This window comes from Gnatocerus cornutus, chromosome 9, assembly GCF_029298725.1.
Source record: "Gnatocerus cornutus isolate USDA-ARS CGAHR chromosome 9, icGnaCorn1.1, whole genome shotgun sequence".
Taxonomy (NCBI): Eukaryota; Metazoa; Arthropoda; class Insecta; order Coleoptera; family Tenebrionidae; genus Gnatocerus; species Gnatocerus cornutus.
The window spans coordinates 9,664,676-9,688,844 of NC_142241.1; the positions used below are offsets into that span (position 1 = coordinate 9,664,676).

Genomic DNA, 24,169 nt, shown 5'->3' on the forward strand with positions numbered 1-24,169 from the left:
TCCCAACAATACCAAGACTTTCTCGCAACGCCGATAAAAACAGTAGCGGCGCGTTCCAGCACCGCAATTACACATAAAAATATTTTAATTGCGAACAATGGCGCAGTGGCGGCGCCAGCGATAATCACGCGGGCATGCGACACATTCTGTGCGAGTTTAGCGGATGACGTTTCGACTTTTCAGGTACACTGAACTTTAATTCCACCAACTAAACGTATCTTCTTTGTAATCAAATTTTATTAGCGTTGCCACTCAAGTCGAAAATAGATTTTTTTCTGGTCCACACCAAACCAGTTCTCTTTCAATTTTAAGGCCCTATTATTGCCAACGCCAAATTTTTCGATTGTCAATTCAAAACAATTACTTGAGCACGTCTTTATGCGAGATATACATAGTCATCACGTTCCGATGCGAAAATTTCAGAGCGTTCAATAAGAAAAAATCAACTCGTTACTAAACTCACTTCTGCGAATAAAAAACATGTTTTTTTTGGACAAATTTCAATTACTGCGTTGTTAATAATACATTAATTTGTCTTTGGAAGCTCCCAATCAGACTAAAAAATGTTGAATACTTGTAAGGTAAAGATTTACGATGATTAAGGAATGTCATTAAAATAGACACTAAACACGCTTTACCTTGGATGGGACACACTGTATGCTAATTGAACTATACCATTTTATGGATAAAAAATCAAAAAAATAAAATCAACCTTGAAGATAAGATGTTAAATATTTAAAAACAATTATCACAAATTTAAAATGCATAGCTATTAAACAGATATTAATTGATGTTTTGATGATGCTACCAGAGTACTTAACTAAAAGAATTTACTCGTTTATTTTCTAATCAAACATTAATCTCAAGTCGTAAAGGAACTGTCCACGTTAAATCAAATATCTTTATGTATCGCGTAAGCATTTAGATGCGAACCTGGAGATAAATCTAGCAACTGTTCATTTGAATTTTAGCATTTTACCTGCCACGGATTGACACATTACAAAGGAGAAATTAAAAAAACGAGGATTTGATACGGTTTAGTTTTAGTATCTGTTTTAGTTACGCAATTTTTTGTTTTCAACCATTTCCAATGAAATAATTTTTATGTTTGGTGGATGAAATGACCGATTATGTAAGCTGACTCTAATCTGATTACTGATTAATTAGCTGGAAGGCTTATGTAAGTATTTAATCCATTTTTTCAATTATAATCAGTTGATCTTTAAATAACAATAATAAGTTAGTTTCGTGACAGCGTTCGAGGAATAGAGTTCAAGTGGGGTTGTTGTGAACAAAACGTGTTTCCGAGCGATAGGTGAGACTTTTCGTATTTTCTTTTTACTTTTGCTGTTTTATTTTCAAATTCTGTTAAGACTCCTTGTTTTTTGATACTTGTTCTCATTTTTCTGTTTTTTTTTTGTTTCTGCTATATTCTTCTTATTAACTGCTGTTAGTCTGGAACTAAATTACCAAAAAAATGGAAAAATTTGAAGAATCTGAAGAAGAACTGACAGAATTTAAGCGTCTTTTAGTTTTTCTTCTAAATTTACAATCTTATCCCCAATCTAATTAGTGATTCTGATTAGGGTTACCTGTTAGAATTTTCGTCCACCATTTTTAAACACTCAACTTCTCTAAGCTTCATGGCAATGACTTCTAATTTTTTTATTAAATCATTACGGACGTTTTCAAATTTCAGTTCATTGAACTTATTTATGTTCATACGGTAATTTGACTATTGATAATTGATATTAAAAAGAATGACACACCTCCAGATAAAATTTTTGTAGCATCTTGGGAAATAAAATAATGAAATGCTAATCATGCTGACCCCAAAGAGTGAAATAATATTTTAAGTAGAGTTATTAACACGACCATTTTTAGTTTTTTTATAATTTGACGTGTTTAGACTTCTAATTCATTTTGGAATGCAGCAAATACATAAAACCGTCGAGCAACAGCAAAAATTAAATATTAAACATTGTCCTTATTTTTTTTTTCAGAGCTTGTGAAGAAGACGATCCTTTTCTGTGGCAGTCATATTGGAGGTACGTAAATTCAGTTGATCCTTCAGACCGGACCTGTTATGATTTCTTACAATTTTTTGCCGTTTTATTTAAGTATAATTCAATCAATTTATCTAATAAACATGAGAAGATTATCTGAATCCCCATGGAACTGTAAATGTCAATTTCAGAGTTGTTGATGAATTTTTAACATTCCTCGTTATATGCATACATACAGGCTGTAGAACATGTTGTTAAAACGCTTATTACAGAGACAAGTTCCGCATTTTGTAGTTCTGATGCTGAAGCAGAGACGAATTCATTACTGCAACACTTTAACATTAACTTTAAAGTTGCACAATACTTGAAGAAATGATTGTAACTCTAGATAAATCGAATAAAATGACGAGGAATATAATTGGAAAAAGACGCTCGCTTGGATAGGCAAACATAAATCCGATTGTTACCTAAATCTTGTGAAATCCAAGGAATTTTAAGTTGAGCTGTCGATGGCGATTATTCAGAAACTGTAGCAGTAACATTCTTCCACATCTTCGCCAACGCAACTTCCGATGCGCTGCTTCGAAATTGTCAAGGCGTGGTGTTCGCGTCAAGTGGGTTCCGTCGTTCTCACGCATAGATCTTACTCGAATCGCATATCCAATACGCCAAGAAGTGATATGTGTAGATGTCTAGATCTCAGCAATACGCTTATTAGTATTCAGCAATAAGTCGACGCGTTGCGAATGTTCAACACGATAATTATGCAAGACTATTCGACCGAGAGAATACGCATTACTTCACATAAAATAGATCCGATTAAATTCGGAACGCGACCGCCAAAAAATGAAAGCAATTAACAGGCACTGTAAGCTCTCTTGCTAAATGCTGGCAATTGTTGTGTGACAAAACCGACAATTACAGGAACGCATATTATGAATGAACCGCTGCATGAGACGTGCGGTTGTCCTCTAAAACATCCAGCGACTATAAATAAACCATAATTACACACAACCACAGACTGATTGCTAACACAAACACTCGGTCATAGCGTTTCGCTAATAAATGGTCGGAAGAAGAACAGGCAATGTACGTAATCATATTATTTATTTATGTACAATAAATTCCTGAGCAAAACAATTGCAATAATTAACAACAGTTCATATACTTTACTTGTATAAATCTTAAATACAATATAATAAGTTTATTTCTTAATCGTTAATAAAAGAACAAAAATATTAAGATAAGACAGAAGATTTTATATATTGTAATATAAAAAAATTATAAGTACATATATTATCTCACTATGTGCTAGAGAAAAATAAAATCCAAGATTTGAGGGGGATAAATACTGTGTATATAAAAATTAATAAAATAACATAAATAAAATAGAAATGGCACGATGCGCTAATGTTTGTGTGTGTACAGGTGATGCGTGTGAACAACCTAATCGGGAGACACGAGGAATACAACATCTCACAACCCGATCCAACGTGTAAAACAGTTAAAAGGTGACAAACCCCACGCTAAATTAAATAAACTACAATAACGATTAATTTAACTTAAACAAGTACATAAATTCCTGTCTAGTAGTGAGAAGTACGTAGGTCATAAATCTGGAAAGGAAAAGTGTTAAAAATGACACCGACAACACCGCTATTGGTGACTTCATTGTATGCAAATATTCGCTCTGATTTATCCATCCACAATCAACTCACCGTTATCTCGAGATCTCGCCCGTTTTTCTAGAGACTGCTCTTATTAGCGCCTGGGATTCTTCGAGGTTCATCCTAGTCCTGCCCACTGCATAAAATCTACAAGCTCCCTCACGGGCACGTCCCGAGCTAGCGCTTTTACACGCAAGTTTCGGTCGTCGGTCAACAGTACCACTTCACTGACCAACTTCTTGGGTTCATCTACCGGAATAAATTTCACGATGTATTTTTTATTTTATTATACACACCACAAATTATTGCAGACTTCACAATAAAACAAGTCATTCAAAATTATATTGCACCACCACCACCAATTTTGGTATTACGGAGCGCCCAGAACGTCGGTATTTCCCAATCGTTCTGGAACTCCCTCAAAGACTTACGTTCGTTCACATTTTGTTGCTGTTCTCTGTGGCCTTTGCACAAGACCAAGCAAGTAGCTAAAATCTTATCGTCATTCTTAAAGGTAGCATCTAACATGGAATCGTCCTCCGTCGTAAATGTCGTCGATGACAATACTGCCCCTTTTGTCGTAACACATTTCACGGCTTGCGGTCTGCTCTTCAAGAAAGTTATTGCTTTCTTAGCAGCTTGCGCTACCTTCCGCACATGTTGCGGATCCAGCATGCTCCTCGTTGACGGCATCGGTGACTTACCGCCCCTACTTAATCCTTCCAGTTCGCTCAAGACTGTCATCAAAAAGATCAGTTACAATGTGTCGTCACAATACCGTGACCAAGTTGAAAAGTGCAAGTAAGTACGCGCCTCTGTCAATGTCAATGCACTCGACAGCTGCACGCACAATATGATTTTTACTTTTGCCAAGAGCATAGAATTATGCAATCGTGCATTCTTCGCACTTACCAACAATGGGCACCATGAGGGTGTAAACGTGAGATGCGGTGATCATAGTTATCCTATCCAGATGGTCGATGAAGCAGTTGGTGTCGGGAACGAGGTACTTCGGCCGCACCTCGATGTGCACGCTGACCACGGCCTGACTCAAGATTTTCTGAGAACCAGACGACAAAGGTCAGGTCAAAAGTATGAAAAGTTGATGACTTACAAGAGATGCGTAAAGCATGCGTTGCTATGTGCTTTTCTGATTTATGCAAATTTTCTTCACTTTACATAACGCGACTTTCTTAGTTTACTTTTGTTTAAAGGAGCTATAAATGGGCACTCAGGAAATAATTTTGCATCAATTGTGTCGCTCTCACGGCAGGAATCTAGCGCGATCTCCTGAGCGTCTTTCCAAAAATGTCCGGCGATTTGACCGTTTGCGCCGCGCCTCCACGTTCAGCTCTACAATGGCACGTTTGAGAATTTTCCGCGAACAATCAGGCTGTGACAATGTTTCGCCTAGATTTATTGCATCCTCCGGGGATGTGTCTACGAGTTGCATCGGATTTAATGGTAATGGAATGGAATGCCGTCGTCGTCTGTCTTGGAGAGACTTCTTTAACGGTACACGTGCGGGAGATCCGCCAATCATCCAGCTCTCCTCCTCGACCGGTAGATTGGCACAGGTCCAAGTGTGTGTGTCGCACGAGGAAGTGCCCGTGCACTAGCATGTACGCCCACACTTTCCCACGGCCCGCCACAACGGTTCCTGACCGACACGGAATTTGGATGCATACAATATGCGCACAATATCAATCGAAACCTGGACCCACTGACACAATATTTTTGACCAAATCAAACGAAAACCAATGACGCGGAAAGAAACCTAAATCAATGTGGAGGGATGGAAGCGTCGCGTTGGGCGAAAAATTCCCCACGTCTACAGTTACACGCTATGCGAATTATTCAATTTCACGATCTAACGGCTCCTTAAAGGAGCTATTATACACTTTTTCCAATAACATACTGAACTTCACAGAATAGCCAATAACAATGAAGTACCGCTGTAATGAAATTGGCATATTGCAAAAAGAAAACTGCAGAGGATCGGCAAATTGACTCGGATGACCGTAATTGAATTCGCGTCAATTAACCACAATCGAATTTCAGTCTCGGTTATAATAATACGTTCCATAAACCTGTCATGTATGTCACTCTGATTCGATTTGAATATCGAAATGTAGATCAACGAACGAATCTTACCTTCACTCTTTGTTTATGCAGTTCTTGTCTTCTTTGGGTTCTCTCCAACTCCACTTTTCGACATAGCAATTCACGAACTTCAGAGTTTGTGTCCTCGGAGGGACCGTTCGCAATTTCCTCTTCTTCTTCGTCGCTGAAGCTTTCCATTAAAACGTCGTTGTTTCGAACCTGTGCAAAGGATAAATTACGCAATGTTGCAATTCGATTTTGAGCAAATTTATGATGCTTAAATGCCATAAAACTCATCCCCAAGTGCTGCAATAACTTCAGGTAAGTTCTATTAAAAGTCATGACAATATTTAGAAGCAAACATCAAAACAAGTAAAATGTGAAGGTCGATTAGGCCACTTTTATTCACATATTTCTGTTTCTAATCAAAAGTGTGCTCATATGTGCGCCTAGAAGTATATCTACAGAATAAAAATATTTACATTCTATTTAAAAAACAAATGGATTAAGTTGTTCTGTTCAACATAAGCAAAAATAAACTCGTTGGCTGTTTGAACAGGTGCTAATATTTTAACTTTTTTTCAGGTAGTAAGTACATTAACGTAGCACTTATCCCGTTAAAAAACAAATAGATATAAAAGCAAATAAACAATAATAGAAAGTCTTAATTATGTATTCATATTAAATTAGCACTACAAAGCTTCGCAATTGTCAAACAACTAATCGTGTGAATAAAAACAACCGCAAAAAATGACCCAAGCTTTGTTGGAGTTCAAAATTTTTAGGTTTTGGGTTCAAGCAAGAGAACCGTTTTATCCCGAGGGAAGAAGAAATTGTGTTGCAGGGATTAAAACTACTGAATGTGTAACAAATAAAAAATCCCGTATTTTTGTTTTTTTTCCTTATTTTCCTGCGCATCCCGTATTATGCAACCTACAATAAAAAAACAGCCAACTAAATTAAGTTTTATTATCCCTATTCTGGATTTGGCCAACCCCTACTGTTGCAAATGTAAAGCGCATTTATTGATTAGATCGGAAAATTTTTTGTACTATTTTGGTCGGGCACTTACCAAATCCTGCGCGGCAACGGGGGAATCCCTGCTGTTGGACGTGCAGACCACTGACACGTACTCTCTGAAATCGTCTTCAATCTCCAGTTTCAAAACCGGCGGTTCCAAACCACAGAGGAAAACAGTTCCGAAAAAGAGCAGTTTGTTCATTCTCAGAGCAAATTGGGCAACTTCCAAATCAAAATCTTTGGGAGCATAACTGATGTCGGGCTCATTGACCATCAAAGGAGTGAAACCACTCAAGACGCTGTCCTCCGGCAACTTCACCTGTTCATAACCTGTAATGATTTTCTTCTTTTTTATCGATTCCTTCTATTTTTGGACGATTTACGTGGGCCGAAATTGCACACCATCCAAATTGGCCGCGCCCAATTCGGGAATAACGAACAATCAAAAATGCAATTTAGGAGTCATGCGGACGGGGCTAACGCAACCGCAAAAAGTTTTGTCTGCACGTATAATTATACTGTCGGGTTAGATTCGTTCTCGGATCTGAACAAACTCGTCTCGATGAAAAAAAGTCGTTTTGTTAGGTGTTTTGTGCGAAAAAAATCGACACTTGTTCGACACAAAAGAATTTTAAGTGCTTGATGGATGGAGAGCTCTGTATCGACAAGTCAATTTGCTACTTTTCCAAAAGAAATCACTCAAATATTTTCTTTAAATTCAACTCCACCTTTTTTTATTCAAAATGACATCTTACGGTTATTTTGGACAAACGTCCGTTACTTATATGATTGACGGAGTCGTTTTTAATAAAATCAGAACCACATCTAGATAGAATTCGCAGCAATTACGACACTGATGGCAGCTTCCAACTAATCGACAGGTCCAAACAACTTTAGAAAAAATCTTAAGTAGTGCATCATTAGCTTTATAACATGGAATTTCATATATCGATAAAAAAATTGAGCTTAATTGGTTTAGTGATTTTTATCGCGCACTGAATGAATAAAATTAAGTTAGTGCACTTTATATAAATAGTAACAATACTGAAAAACATCTTCTAGCACATTTCAGTTCACATACATGAGAATAAACTGATACGTTATCTATTCTGTTGTAAAATATTGTACGAACATTCACTTATAATTCTGTGGGAAACTAGTATCAGATTAAAGCTAAAATAAAACTTGCGGTTCATAAACTGTTATTGTTTTTAAAAGCCAACGCTAATTTCTGTAATTTAAGTCGTTTAATAGTATGGAATCATTTTAACTTAAACATATTAGCATTTTAATGCATGACTTAAATGAAATTAATTAGTTCAAGCATTCCTTTTCTGAAACTGTTTCTTTTTATGACTTTGTTGGATGAAACCATTGAAGTCAATCACGAAGAAGTGTCATTTTAAGCTCCGCGGTTCCTGCAGAAGCGTAACACTTATTACTTTCATTTCAAGGTTTCTTAAAGTAAAAAAAAATCTATATTTATGTCGGTAAACGAAGCGTTCCTAAAACACAAATAATCCGTCCATTGTCCTTTACAACTAAAATAAAACGTGTAGAGGTAAACGCCTCTTAAATGCCATGTTAACAAGAATTAACAGTATTTCATACAAAAAACCTACTGGTACTGTATTGTTTGAAACTTTACTCTAAACATCTGTTGGTAAAACTTCCGTTTGATAAAAAGTCAACTTTTGTTTCGGAAAGTGACAATTTACACTTTCCGACTTCCCAGGAATTTTTTAATCCCCTGGTAATTAAATAATTAAAATCCTGTTTTAACGAATGAGAAACAATAGTTGAATGCACTAACAATTTTAATTAAATTAGCTCGACCGGTACCATATAATTCGGCAATTGATTTCGTTCATCAAAATGAATAATTAAGTGAACCGCGCTTCCTTAAAATCCCGTTAAACTTGGCGTTAATTTGAAATCAATCCGTGCATGACGTCTTGCAATCATTTTATGCACTTATAAAAACCCTCCAACACCTTCCAATAGGAGTGCTAATAAATTAATATCGCAAAGACAAGATACGCGAGACGACTTTAATTTAGTCCCTGCCAACATCGTAATTTTCTAATAATACTTGTTTTCGTTTTGTTGGTATCGTCATTAACTTAATTAACATGTCTTCGTTTGACAACTAATTTTGATCGGTAATTTCGTTTGATGTGCGCACATTTACCTTCCTTGTGCTCCGAGATTAGAGCTTCGGCTGACGTTTGATCCAACTTCTCCAAGAGGTTCATCAAGGTTGCAAGTCGGGACCACGCATCACCTGGAGTTCTGAAAACAACACGAAAATACAACACGAAAAACATTGAAAGAACGAACCTACCCGACTTTAAAATCCTGCGTTGACGGGGGTGGATTCCAAACGGAAGAGTGACATAACATCCAATCACACCATATTTTAACAGCAGGTAAAAGAACGTGAACATCTTGAGGCAAAGAATTGACATGATCGCGGCTGCTTTCCTGCAAAAGGGAAACGCAGCGTTCCAGAATTATATTGAACATTTGGAGTGACACAACGAGAGCGCGTTCCTGCAGTTCGGAGCGATAACCTGCTTGCATTTGGAGCTGAGGATCTGGAAAAAAAGTCAAGGACGTGAGAAGTTGGTTTTCTCAAAATTTTAAAGAAAGAATTCGCGAATTTGGCCGATGTATAATTTGAAAGACGTGATTTTTGCAAGTCGTGTCTGTATTTGACGTTAACATCGCTGCGGATGTTCAAATTGACAGCCTACAAAAGGTTTTGTTAAATTTAATGGTATATCATTTGTTAAATGTCTGCAAGCTGATTCTCCATATTTCGGAGAAGGAAAGACATTCTTAAATTGTTTTTTCGTCGGATGAACATATGAAAACATTGCCCGGAAATCAACAAATGGCGTAAGTGGTCTAAACATCCTGCACACCATGAGTTCAAAGAAAAAAACTGAGTGTCGTAATCATTAGCGTACCGCTGTCGGAAAATAACAATTGTCATCATTATTTTTTTTCCTGAGCTGCATATCTTCATGCGAATTGCAGTTACATTGTTGAGGACGCTGCTCATGCGAGGTTTTTATTACAAATTATTACTATTATAATGGAAATATTAATATAATGTGCAAAAAAAAGAATATACAAAGATAGGAGTGAAGAAACAGGGTAAACAAAACAGGAAGCAGACTATAGACTTATGTTAATAAGAAAGAGCATCATCGTCTAATTAAAGAAATAAATTTGAATAATTGCATCAAAACAGGATTCTGCCGCAGACAGTGTTATAATTATGACACCAATAAAAGAAAAGAAGCTGCTAAGGAAACTGAGAGTAGAAACATGCAAGAAAAATGAAAAGATGGTAAGAAGAATTGAAACCAAGGAATAAGAAGATAGACAAAACATGAACGCAAATAAAATATGATCCGGTTAAAAACCAAATCAAAAAATTGGCAAAGAATCGTGATTCCAGGAAGAACCGAAATGGTAAAATCTTCAGGAACTTCAATATGTAATTTCTTCTTTACCAATTAAGTATTGGACGTGTTCCGTGAGTTGAAGAAAAAATACTGAAAGCAATTTGCATAATGTATTACATAATGTAAGAATAAAAGAAAATCAATATTGAAATGAGCAACAAAAATTCTTGGTCTAATCAGTGTTACTTTTATTTTGGGATCAAAACGCAATTATGAATTTTTTCATTACGGTAATTTGAGAGGTCATTGAACATGGTTTTTATAAATACCTCTGCCCGTACAAAGTTTTACAAAATTACAAAATTTTTATTAAATGGGCGTAGTATTAATTTTGGAATTTATAATTAAATTTTATCGAATCAAAAAGAACAGGGTGGAATAAATAAAAAGGAGTTTTCATCCAACTTGTTATAAATAACGTAAAATACATTAATTTTGATTTATTATAAGTTACTCAGCAGGAGATTCGACACGTAGAATTTGATAATGGCATAAGAATGATATGTCAATCAATTAATTAAATCGAGACTCGTTTAACTCGATCGCGTTCATTTTCTAGGAAAAAAGATTAATCAGATGACTATTTAATGAAAAATAATTTGTCAAGTTTATTGGTGCGATTACATAAACTATGTATTTTATTAACAATAAAAAGAAGATGCGAACATAAATTTTCAATTTTTAATCTATAGAAGTTTACGATTCAGAATATGTAATGTGATTAAAAAGATATGTATCAGCTCGAACGTGGAATTGACAAAAATGACGATGTCGAAGATGCCATTGTCTACCAGTTAATCTCTGCAGCTGCAGGAATTTCATGCAAGAGAGACGTTAAATATTTGTTTTGTAACTCTTATTTGCTTCGTAATGATAGATGGGACCTCATTTTTATAAAATACACCATGAAATTTGTGCGGTAGACCCTTGTTCATTTAGTTTTTTAATGACGTAATTATTGTTTACGTTCTGTGTTGGGAATTTGAAGAATTCAATTTGTTTTTGTTGTAATGACGTTGAATTAAAAAAGAAACAGCGAAGAGGCGTTATCTGTCCGCCAGAAAAGAACTGAAAGCCAAAAAAACGGGCTAATTGTGTGCCATAGCTCGGAGGCCTTCGCCGTCGGGTAGGCTACGTACAGTTTGTAAACATTCCAAAACATGGCGAAACTTGTCCGTTATAAAAGAGTGATGTTCTCTCGCGTAATTATCGAACATTCTTGTATTCAACTGGCGCCGGCCGACCTGGACCTCATTAGCAGCGTCAATTCACCATGGCTAATACACATGTGTATACACCCCCCGGTGAATGTCGCTGTCGAACGAATCCATCGGAGGCGGCGAGAGGGGACGTACAAGAGATGTTTTTGCATCCGAGGCCGCGCTTTGTCCCCGATTGACCCCTGCCAAGGCCGTTTCAAGGCCGAACGTTGGCCGATCTTGCAGCTTTTACGAGGCCGTTTCTTCACTTTGCTCTCATTACGGATCGATGGATCCGACTAGAGCGCCTTTCCTGTGCGGAGATAGAGATAGGGAATTCGACATTAGTGAGGTTGTGAAACAGTACGTTCACCTTGCCCAATTTTGGAAATTTGTTACCTACAAGTGCCACGGAAATTATTACGAATTAAACCTTGTATGGGCGGAACCAACTCCACTAATTTATTGATCATAAAACAATTACCTAGATTACACGCCTGCATAGCTTAATAACTCCCATATCTACAGATTATAAATGCATGTCACTTTTTATTTATTAGTAGTGGTTCCACAATGAAGCAATCGCCCTGAAGAAGCTCCGACAAATTTTTAATTCAGCGATTAATTTAACCATTACGCTTAAGAAAGAAATGCCATAAATTTTATTTGTTTTTGTTGGTGCCACAAAAACTATAATAATTGCGATTGCCGTGTGGGACCCTTTCTACAACCAACGTTCGTTCCACGCCACCGCGTCCCGGTCGTTGTCGCCTCTTCTTCGGAGGATCCACAAATTGCGTCCTTGGCCAAAGACACTAACATCGTACAAAAAACCGTACTTTGATACAACATGTAGTGGCCGTTATCTTCGTTTCGAATCAGTGAGAATGTATGTCGAAATGTTTTGCGGTGGTGTCCTGCAGGACATAATAACATGAGCACGTCTTGCGGATGTTCACCTTTATTGAACGACCTTCGCAAGGTTACGGACGTTACCATCTAATAATCCAACCCACAGCGTGACGAATCTCGACGAATTTGCGAGTACCGGAAATGAGCGAATTGATTTAGTTTTGACGTTTCGAAGGGAGGTGGTAACGGATGATCTGGTTTTATATAAGCCATATTTGCATAATAAACCGGTTGAATGTATGCAGATCTAAAATTATACCGAAGCAACAACAAAAACTTGCACACGTTTAGCCGGTGGATGCCGTAAATAGAAGCAGTCGTGGTGCGGAGGCTGAAAATGAATTAGAAAATAGTTAGGTAATTTCAGCTTAAAGCAATAGGAGATTGAATGGGAATCTTCGTACAATAAAAGCAAAAGTTTAGTTGATAGTTACAGCGATTCCACGAATATCTCACTTGTTGTAATCAAACATCGCTTCATATTGTGACCAAACGATCCGCCTCCTTTCCCATATACTCTAACTGTAACCAATTTAATTAAACTACACCGTAACTCGAAACATCTCCGCCGATTATTACCTAGAAATGTCCTTTTTTCCACGACCGAACCGAACAAACGCAATTATGCATCTTGACCTGACGTTGATATCTCCATTATAGCATCGCACGATTCGCCTAGAATCGGCACACATTGACGCATGAAACTGCGAAAATTACACGGGGTGTGTTTTGTAAACTAGGTTCTTCATCTAACGGACCATCCTAGATTGAAGAGACCGTGTATTTCCCAAGTTTATAGGTTCGTGCTACCACATTCGAAACAAACGAGCGCATATCACCAGGAAATCAATCCGGTGCAACCTGCGTGTGAGCGTTTTCTACAAGTATAATTGAATTTTCGTGCGTCGACCTCCCGCAATTATTTTCACATATGTATGGGAGTCGTGATGTGCGCGTCCACGCATAGGCCCCAGGATATCGCTTAAACAAAGACATGCAGCTCTGTAATTAACTTGAGAAGAACCCAAAATGTTACGACATAGCATGAGCCGATGTCCTTCCTCTGTCAAGGTCTAGGACGGGTCGAGTTTTACAGCGATCGTCGCGACAGATTGACCGTTTCGTGGTTTTAATGCAAATTTGAAAGAGCTGGAAATACGGTATTTCGCAGTTACCCTCGATTTTAGAGTCAAAGGTCAAGGGGGCAATAGGGATGAGCCAGCACGCGCAAATTTTCTTTGGAGTGACTAATTTAAATTTTCAAATTAACACGATAAATAAATTAAGGAAACAGTTACACGAACAAAACAATTCATTTGGGAGTTTTCATACTTTCCGGTACAAAGCCCCCTTGAAGATGATTCATTTAAACGATAGATTGTCGCAACTGTACCAATAGGTGGAAATACCCAGAAGGATAACAGTTAGAATGTAAGTTTTTACCAACAATTTGGATTCCTTCCATGCTGAGATGAGTATATTCTAAACAACGCAACAAGTTATAAGTGACCTAAGCTGGTTGGATTGACTTGCGGCGATGCATATCAAAATTGCGTCAGAAATTAATTACACTTGGCCGACGCACTTTTGCGTCTCTAAGTTGAGTTGCTCAAAATATCCTGAAAAAGTCCTGCATAAAAACTGAGAAAAAAGGACATTGAACTGGAGGCAGAATTCATAGAACTGCGACAATTAGTAGATCTCATAGAATCTGCATTAAATCTGCAAATTAATTCTGAGAATTTTTGACAAAACTGTCAAAACTTTTAATAATAATAACTTCTACATAAATTTAGATGTTAATTATGACCAGGATTGTCCTAACTTGTCTATAAAACACGCAAAGAATCCCACTAAATCAAAACTAATCTCTAAAATTGTCGAAAAATTAATTTAATTAACGTATGAAAAATGACTGATCTCTATCAACACCAACAGGTGGCAAAATAAAAAATGCAAGTGGGTGTCGCGTGTTTACGTAAAGTGGTAATCTCTAGCACTTTTTAAGAGACTTATCATCAGCAATCGTTGAACCCGCTCTATCGGCTCAAAGATCTTTCATTTAAGTCAATTGTAACAAGTTTTTCAAATCAAACAATCGTTTTACGATATTGCTTTTTGGCAACGCACTGACGCTGGTTGTTCTTTTTAATGAATACGCATTCCTAGAAGAGAAATCACACCATCTTTAACATAAAAGCTTGAAACAGCTAGTGGCAAAAATTCCAATTTCTGTGACGAATTGCCGAATTCCAACAATCTAGTTTGTCGAAAAGAGTACAGCAGCATCGTTCCGATCGATGGTTGTCGCGTTTAATAACTTGTAACAAGCATGACATAATAACACGAAGAAATAATAACATTGATGGAAATAAAAAGTACCCCGACAACATTAACACTTCTAAATATAGAGCAGTGAGAAGACGGCCTCATCGACTTCAGAAAACATCATGCGAACAAATTGATTTATTAAACGGCGATAATCTTTCTCGGCTATGAATAAATTTTCATGTGGAATGAATCAGTGGCGCATCGTTCGATCGTACTCTTCGAAGCATAAATGAAGAAGAAAGAGAAGATTTCTTCTGTTGAGTTTATTTAAGGCCGTTGTACTCCAGTAAAAATTACCTTTCAATTGGGTGCTTTCGATGGCGAACATGTTAAGTGCTAGTAGTTGCAAGAACCTGTTGCATGGTAGAGGAACTGGAGAATGCTGCAGCAACGCCCGAAACTCCTTCAACATCTGCATCGCGGCCTCCTGGAAGCTCTCCATCCTGGAATAAACGAAAAGTTGAATATAAAAACGCACGCATTCCATTCAAAGGTGACCATAACTGTATCGCATAATCAAAACTAGCGGTTTCCGATTTTATTTTTCATGGTCACTATTATGACTGACAATTATGACGGATTGTAGAACAACCTCCAACGACCTTGACGCTCTTCTTTTCATGTTTTCGTTAGTTTTTTTCCTACAGTGCCATCACCTTTTCATACACAACAGCCAATTAATGCTAACTGGACAAACTATAAATTATTCCACGCATTCAAACATCTCAAACGACCTTTTAATCTGTGCTACGAAACTATTCCGAGTTTTTTAACTACCAATTTTATTGTTGGAGTTATTTTGAAATCAAAGTAGGTCCGTAACTGTAATATCTCTTCATAAACAAAAATAAAATTATTAGAATACTTTCCTCTAAATTATACAAAATAAACCACACAATCGCTTGTCCGCCGCAAAATAGCACCAGGAATTGAAAAGCAAAAAATTTAAAGAGGCGAACAAAGCAGTTCACTCTTTGTTGATGCAAAAATGTGAAAATAGAAAGCCGGTTGGCCAGAAAAATTTCAAAATATTTGACTTGAACTTGAGCCCATAAATTGTCTGACCTCATCGTTTGTTGCCACATTTTTGTTCAAAGTGTTTCATAAATTTCGAACGAGTCTGATTGTGACCACGCGCGAAGCTCGAGATGCGTTGAATTTAACATATTCGAATTGTTTGCCGGAGTTAAATTTATGTTGGTATCAGAGAGACGACCGTGTAACAAATCATGTATTATGCATTGTATACGGTCGGTAATTTGATTAGTCAAGAATTTATGTAACTGACAACGTTGTCAGCTACCAATTTTCGAGGCGAAAGACGCGACATCTTAACAATGGACGAGAAGGAACGTTTCAACTCAACAATAGACGCAGCAGGGATGAAGAAACCCTTACAATGTTGTTTGATGAAACCGCTTAATTACAATATGAATCACAGTGCTTAGAGATTCCAATTATAATTCAAAGACTATTAATTGAAATTAAACTTGACGAAATAAAGCTGCAAAGCTTCGAAGACAGAGCTTAATAACGATAATGCGCTGGAAACAATACGGCGCAAATCGATTTGACTTTGTCACATGGAGCGGTCCAGGTGAAGCATCCGCTCTGGTAATTGTATGATAAACAAGCCTCCGGTAGCTAATGGTTTAACTGTACGACAACATAAACTTTTTTACGGTTTCCTCTCGTGAATTAATTGGACATCTTCGTGATTTTCCCGGTTGGGCCGTTAAATCGGCAGTAAAACAAAAAACTGTAGCGACTGATTCGCACCGTCAAATCAAAAACGCACTTTGCTCATTTGCATACAAGTGCGTTACTTTTCCTTTCTTTTCGGTGCACCTGTCGTGAATCACATCGGCATTGTTTTGCTCAGTTCCAAGATGTAGGCGTGTCCTTAATTCGATTATTTACGGCGTAATTACACGTTTTGCAGGAAAAAAACGATCAAATTCATCATCGTCTCAACAGAATGTTCCCATGCATTTAACGTGGTTTCATTGCTCACCGTCCGTACGACATATCTGATAATTCTCACCGTTCCCATCGTTTATTCTACTAATTTATCGACGGCTTTCGATGCAAAGCAAATCTCCAGCTTTGCCATTTCCCGTATGCCAACTCTTGACCATTACTTGACCGGTCACTGTCGTGGCGATGCTTACAAAAAAACTTTTTTTTTCTTATCCTCGAGCCGAATGACAGGAAGTTTCGGGTCTGCTAAGGAAACCAAAAGCTTATCTGATTGATGATTCGGCAAACACGAGTTGAGATACTAGTGGAGCGTACAACCTTTTAAAATCACATGTTTGTCGTATGAAAAGAACACTGTTGGTATTTTTATTGACATCAACTAAGTCAGCGAGCTATAAAATTAGCACAAACTGGCCCTCGTTAAAAGTCGCTGTTGAAGTAGAAGATTGTAAAATATTGCTATAAAGTTTATTACCGTGTGCATCGCAATATCCGTTTGCGGCAGACTTCTGTATTGTGATTAGAAATACCACACCCTTGCAGAACTTTTAAAGTTTCACCTGCCGGCAGAATTTACAAGCAGTTCGTTCACACTTTGAACAAAAAATGCACGTTCTGTGGAAATAATTTTACAATATCGAAGTTTTCACCTGCATTAATCCAACAATTACTTTTTCTAGTTACCAGTTTCGTGTTTATGTTTCAGTTGTAAAGTAAATTTAACGTTACCCAATAAAAAAGTAATAAACATAAAGTTACGTGTGAATCTTGACACTTAAACCCAGAAAAAAATAGATAAATTACACTAGTTTAGTATTGTCACAACCGGTATTACTGCAGGTCGGGTCATAAAAATCCTATATCGTCCTATATTTTCCACACAAGTCATCTTATTTCATTCTTGGGATGTCTTCAAAAAACTTCCGTGCAGCATACATAAATGGCTCATAACAAATTGTAATTTATGTTGAACTTACATTACGGTCCCGTTGATGGTGTCTTTCGACTGCGATTACCGGATCAAATAAATTATTTCAAATGATACAAGTTCATTCGTTTATGTCTAATTGGCAGAGTCACACCCCAATACGGCAACCGACAGAGTTATGACTTTAAATTAACATAACATACATCCAAGATTTCTTTGTATGAAACAAAGACCACCATCGCGAGGAAATTTTTTCATGTCAGCCGCTTTTTTACTAAAGGTATTGTGATACACAATTACAAAGGTTGTGATATCTAAAGAGCTGTCAAGTGCACGACTTGTTTTATTGTATTTTAAAAAATCCCAAGGTTGATCGTATTCTCATCACAATAATCTCGAGTTTGTATTAATTTACTAAGATCGATCAGTGATCACTGAGGGTGTGATGACCGATTCTAAAGAGGTTTTCTCTTGTATCTCTTGTATTCGTTACGCGTAAAGGATTGCCACCTATGCGGTGCATCCGAACGGAACGTCTACGTGCCAGAAAACAGGGGTCTCACCCATTTTGCATTTTTTAACAAGACAACACGTATCCATAGCAATTACTTTTACGACAGGAGCTGCGTAAATCTTGCATTAGCTTGGTCAGAAACAATAACGACTTCAATTTATTCATGTCGAGTCTAAATTTTAATTTTCCAATACCAATTATCGCTTCGTGGAAGTCGTAACCTCTGAGGTAAATTTCGGTACTTTTTTAATTGAGCGGACGAATTCTAGGTCACTTCCTCAGACAAATCAACTATCATTCTATTGTAGATTGATCGACACCAATTAACGGACGCTACAACAAAAAACCCGAACAATAGAATTGAGATAAATTTTCTAACATCTCGAGAGCTGAATTTCCACCCTCCGATATCAATACAGTTACTCGTTATCTCTTAATTCATTCTTCGATCTAACAACCAGGTGCACCTTAACTGTAACCAACAGAACAATAAGAAGAGGTGCAAAAAAAAATTAATTTGTTCGTGTGTCCGTTTTCGCAAAACCTATGGGAATCGGTGCTTATCTAACGGTCGGCGTCGACCGTATCGAATCCAGGCAATTACACGACTTCCTGCAGGGCTCTCGATATCTACTTACCCAATTCTCGTGATTAGTTTCCCGTGGACGTGAAGATAACTAATCACAAATCTCTTGTTAACTTCGACGCTGCTTAACGTCGCCAAATCCTCCTCTTCGGAATCTTTGTTTTCTTGAACAGCTTTTGTCGTTCTATGGACTCTTCTACCACCATCAGGACGAATCCAGGTCTCATGCCGGAGTGCTCCGGGTGAATTGTCCGGATCTTCTGATTCTTTTTGCTTCATGTGTTGTTTTGCTCTTTCTAGGCGCTCTTCGCGGCGTTTACGCTCGCCCTGTTCATACTGTGAAAGGATAGTTAATTTAATGAACCGGAAAAGTGAAATTATTACGACTAATCAAGGCAACAGCGCTGTAAATCATGCAATCAATTCCAAATTACACAGGAGATTCTGTTTTAATCCGATCTCGCGGATGCAATCTATCGGTTTTACAGAACGGGCCGTTTTACATGCACATTTGCTGATCGCTGAGGTAGGTACCCACACAAAAACGAACAAGACGGGAAGCTCTCTACACGATTTGTCTAAGTCTAATCCATTGAGATGGTACGATAACATCGAGGCTACAACAGTGCTAGACCACAACGACAAAACAGAACATACATTCAAGAGGACCAAATAGGAAGAAAACACAATATTTCTCGGTGTCTCTACTACTACAGAATTTATGTAAATCCTTCAGACTTTTATTTCAGTTAATATATTCTGATGTTCCTTATTAACCTTTGCCACTTAATACTTACAAACCGTAATTATGTATTTTACTTCACTTAACTTACTCCCTATTGAAGAAATTAAATACAGTAATTAGTTATTTTCTACCGCTATAATAACATGGGGCAGCAAATTTTAAGTTTTTTCGGTAACAACAGGTCATTAACATCTTTGTGTACTAAAGAAAAATTCTCCTCGCTTCTTGAATTGACCCGACTGATGGCTCTGTTTACCAAAAAAAAACTGATCTAGATTTCTTTCTTCTCTTCTTAATAAAAAATGGTTTAAGGATTACTATGTCAAAAACCATTAAATGTGTGACGCCCGGTAATTAATGTAACCACAATCCAACAAAATGAATATCTGAATACATCATTGTAATTCACGCCATAATTACATGCTAATGACACCAGCATGGCTTTTAAAATAAAAAATGAAACAAGATAAATCTAAAAATAAGCGTTTTCTTCTATTTGGGAACCTCTGCACTAGGAGAATGAAGCGCTACGATACAGGGAAAAATGAAATTTAAGCGATCCAATTTGTAATTTATTCGTCTACTCATACGTACGCTTGTTTGATGAAGATACTGCATGTAAAAAAAATAAACACATGAGTATGATAAAATAAAACGTGTAGTACAACAAAATCAAGTAAAAAGAAATGATAATCGTTTCGAGAGGAAACAGCTTGGTAAGAGTAAGCTTCCGCCCTCTATCGGTTCTTCGATTAATGTTAAAACTACATATTTCTATTATGAAACTGCTATTCTGTTTAGACTCATATTAAAACCCACTGCACGTTATGTATTAAAATTTCGTGGAATGAGAGTGTGCAACAAAACGTGTGAAGGTGGATGAAACATCAACGAAAAAGCACAAATCTGACGAAAACACAAGAAAACGCATCTTCTATTCACCATTCAAACAAAAAAAAAATTGAATATGGGTTTTAATATAAATTCGAATTTGCTTTTTTTTTGACCACATTCTATAGAAGACACGTTCTTAGAGGTCAATTTTTACTGCTTTCATGCAGAATGAAAGAATTCGCGTAGGTAAACCGGAAACCATTTTGGCATCACACCAAAACACATCCGCTGAATTTTATGACATTGAAAATCGTGTAACGTAATCGGGAATTTTACCTTCTTCCTGTTTTCGTCGAACAGCGAAATCAAATACTCTCGAGCCGAAGCGACAGGATTTGAAGACATCAGGCTCCTCATGTAGTAGTAGACAGCATCTAGTTTCCTCCTCTGCAAAAAATAAACCAATTAAAATGAGTTTAGGTAGGAAGCAAAGAAAACGGCGTAAAGTAAAACTAACGAATTATGAAAGGAAATAAACAGTTAAAGCGAAAAAAAAAGAAGAACAAAGGAGACCTAGAATCTGTAGACAGAAGATTGCAAGCATTGCCATAGTACGAAAATTACAGAAACTTACAGCGTAAACAGCGAGCACTGCCAACTGGTTGTACGGTTTTCCATTCTTGGGATTAATCTCATGCGCTTTGATGTACCACTGCCTGCATTTCCCATAGTTGGAAGTTTCGTTAACTTGCTCCCGATATCTCCCTAAATCCCCCAAAAAAAGAAAGAGTTTTTGAGCGGAAATCAACGCTAGTCCCACGTAACCTGAGCCTTTGTTGGCATTGTTTCCCAGATAATTGTTCAATTTAAACTTATGACTTTCTTCAAGTGAGTCGAGTAAACTCTCTAAATAATTCGTGCCTTCGTCTATTAAATAAAGGAGAAATCCTTTGTATTGCTCCTTGTTAGAAGGATCGTTAGTGATGGCTTTTCTTGTAACTTCAATGATGTTGTGATACAAGATTTTCCATAAGTGTTGCTCGACGTTCTCGGTCTGGCAGAATTTCAGGTCTTTGCATAACAGGTATTGGAGGCCTTCTTTCAAAAACTGTCTCAACTGTTCGACTGTTCCCCAGTTAATTAAAACCAGTCCTGAATTCATGATGTACTGCAATTCGTTATCGGCTCTCTTAATATCCCGAATTAAATTGGGATAATGGCAAGATTTAAACCCTTCGGAATTCTCATCGTACCACCCCGGTCTGATATTCCCAAACTGATCAGTAGTGTACAACTCCGGTGGGATAGTCTCAGTATTATCCGAAAATCCGGGGACACTAACCCTGGAACTTTGCGACTTCACAATAATTGGTTTACTCGGATTATTATGATCAAATAAACGCTTCTGTTGGCAAGGCTTCCGCACTTCTGGATACTTAGGTTGGTCCACTTGCCCAACATCAGGTTGTTTCTGTGGCAAAACCAAAACTCCAGCTTTCTTCACGATTTTTTCATTCTCTCGCTCAGAGTTCCTTCTGCTATCCGGATACTCCCGTTCCGAATTCTGTCTACTCCGGATTTCATCACGCCAATTTTCGGGCTCAGTTGTTGAATTTCGACGATTTCTGTCGAAACTAGTGTCTCGGCTGGGGTTACGGGATCGTCGGTCATAGCTAGAATCACGGCGATCTTGGGAATGACGGCGGTGGCGGCGGCCACGGGGTTCAGCAGGCATTTTGAAACCGTCGTTTTGACGAGGCTTTGAGTTGTCCAGACTGGCGTCACGGGCTCTGCTACTGCTTCGTCGTTTATTTCTTCGATTACTGCGTCTGGAAACAAATCGATAAATGGAGAGGAAATTTGGATTTGGAAGTACGTACTTTCGAGATTTTTTATTGGCGTTGATATTTGCAGGCATGGATTTCACGCTGATGTCAACCAAGCTGGTTACCGAGGAGCTTCTGGTCATAGCGTCGCTTAGGGCTTCGGCTTCCAGGCGGTCGTTCAGCTCCACTTCTTCGCTCCAGTCCTACATAAATTAAAGATTAAATTAAAACGGACGTTATTTTTGAGAAAGAACTAAAATTAAATTTGAAAAGATGAATAAACATTAATGAATTTAGTAAATACTTTTATAACATTTTCAGTCATCAAACAAAAGATTTCTTAGGCATATACACTCACCAAGATCACATTGTTGGTGGGAATCATTGCGGCGAGTTTAGGTTTGTCTTCAGGCGAGGGTGGTGTGGCTGGAGGGGTACTTTCCCTATACTCAGTTTTAGAAGAAACTGTTTCCTCAACGTCATCCCAGTTTTTCTCTTGGTGATGATAATTTTGATTTTTTCGATCATCTTTCGTCCTCCCATTCCCAAATTGGTTTCTCTTGTTCCTGTCTCTCCCATTTCGGCGATGTTCGTAACCTCTCCCATAATAATTAGCTGGTGATTGAGGGCGACTATCCGGTTTATTTAAATTATCATTGCTCCTAGTTCTACTATAAGGCGGAGTCGGAGGTCTTGAATTACAAGGACTTGAGATACCTACATCAGGAGTTCTAGATCTGAACGAAGCATTTGAGTCGTAGTCAGAATGCAAGCGACCTCGTCCCCTTTGTCTGTTAGGTAAAGTGCAATACCCCATGTTTGAGTAAGACACGTTTTGGTTGGGGTAAGCGTTGTGGCCGGAGAAACCCCCAACGGGGTGGTAATTGCTGCTACCCTGAAAAGTCATACTAGCACCATTCCAATTATCATCAACACCTTGATTTAGTTTATTGTCTTCCAACATCTTTTTGCGTAGTCGTGGAGGCAATTTCTCCACATTAATTGGTTTATGTGTTGGCCTTTTGTCTGATTCTACTCCAATGGTGCTGTGGCGACGCCCACTTGGAGGTTTAGGGTGACCTTTATCGTAATTTCGTGAATGGAAATGCCCTGACGGCTCCACACTTCTTGTATCCCTCATTTCTCGCGGTCGTTGCAAATGAGGGCCACCATTAGCCAACCCTCTAGGTTCTGAGCCTTGGCGAGCTTGTCTCCATTCATCTTGATGTTCAGAGCTGCTATCATTACGTCGTCTATTAGAGTAACGTTTAGGTCTCGAGGTAAAGCGGTCTTCATAGTTGCCATTAGCGTGTCGATCGTTGTCTTGGAGCATTGCTCTGGCGTTGGCCACAGCTCGAGGAACATAAATCATTTGCTCAGGTTTTCGCGTTTTTCGTTGCGGATTGGGATCTGTTAACGGTTCGGATTTAAACCGTGTATCATCCTGAATGTAAGTCTTGGGTTTGGTCAGAATTTGGTTGGTGTCAGGTTCAGACTCTTCAGTTCCTGTGTTTGATTTTCTAAGAGGTCCACTACCTGGTCTGTAAATCTCCTGCTGTGGTTTACCACGTCTCATATTTTTCTTTTCTGGAAACGAAGGAATCCAGATGGTGAAATCTGATAATCTTACCAACAAGGATTGTTTATAAACAGTGAAAACTTGTGGGCATATTTCAACTTTTAGGTTATGGCAAGCGTCTGCAACGAATCGTGAACAATGAAAGCCCCATATTCAATAAATGACCCCCGAAAAAGCCCCAAATTACTTACTACATCGAATATTTCACTAAGATATTATATAAAATTAATAATGATTGCGACAGAAGGTGACACCTACCAGCCTCTAGTGCTTTTTACACTCTCTGGCATTGGTTAACGTGAAACACGACACATACACTTTGGAACAACATAAAACGATTTTCTGATAAACCTCGAATATTATCCCCCCTTGCTAATAAATTCATCGATAACGTTTCATTAATCAGAAATTTTCGGATTTTTGAAAAGATCTCGTTATAAAATTTTGACACTTGGCGCGAATT

At 37.8% G+C, this 24,169-nt stretch overlaps 1 protein-coding gene across 3 annotated transcripts; it reads right to left on the reverse strand.

The window, feature by feature from the left end:
• Window positions 1-3,096: 3,096 nt before the first annotated feature.
• Smg6 (Smg6 nonsense mediated mRNA decay factor) lies at window positions 3,097-24,165 on the reverse strand. 3 transcript variants are annotated; one of them, XM_088045320.1, is made up of 16 exons: window positions 23,965-24,165; window positions 22,486-23,714; window positions 22,182-22,330; window positions 20,936-22,130; window positions 20,638-20,748; window positions 20,062-20,079; window positions 18,775-19,058; window positions 15,012-15,157; window positions 9,141-9,393; window positions 8,988-9,088; window positions 6,849-7,126; window positions 5,828-5,995; window positions 4,586-4,733; window positions 4,105-4,410; window positions 3,725-3,922; window positions 3,097-3,622 (listed from the first exon to the last, which is right to left on the reverse strand). In XM_088045320.1, exons 2-15 carry the CDS (start codon window positions 23,701-23,703, stop codon window positions 3,792-3,794), a joined length of 4,506 nt encoding a protein of 1,501 aa, XP_087901446.1. In that variant the 5' UTR covers window positions 23,704-23,714; window positions 23,965-24,165; the 3' UTR covers window positions 3,097-3,622; window positions 3,725-3,791. The 3 variants fall into 3 exon arrangements, with proteins under 3 accessions (XP_087901446.1, XP_087901447.1, XP_087901448.1); XM_088045321.1 differs by having other exon boundaries at window positions 23,898-23,965; XM_088045322.1 differs by lacking the exon at window positions 20,062-20,079.
• Window positions 24,166-24,169: the final 4 nt, after the last annotated feature.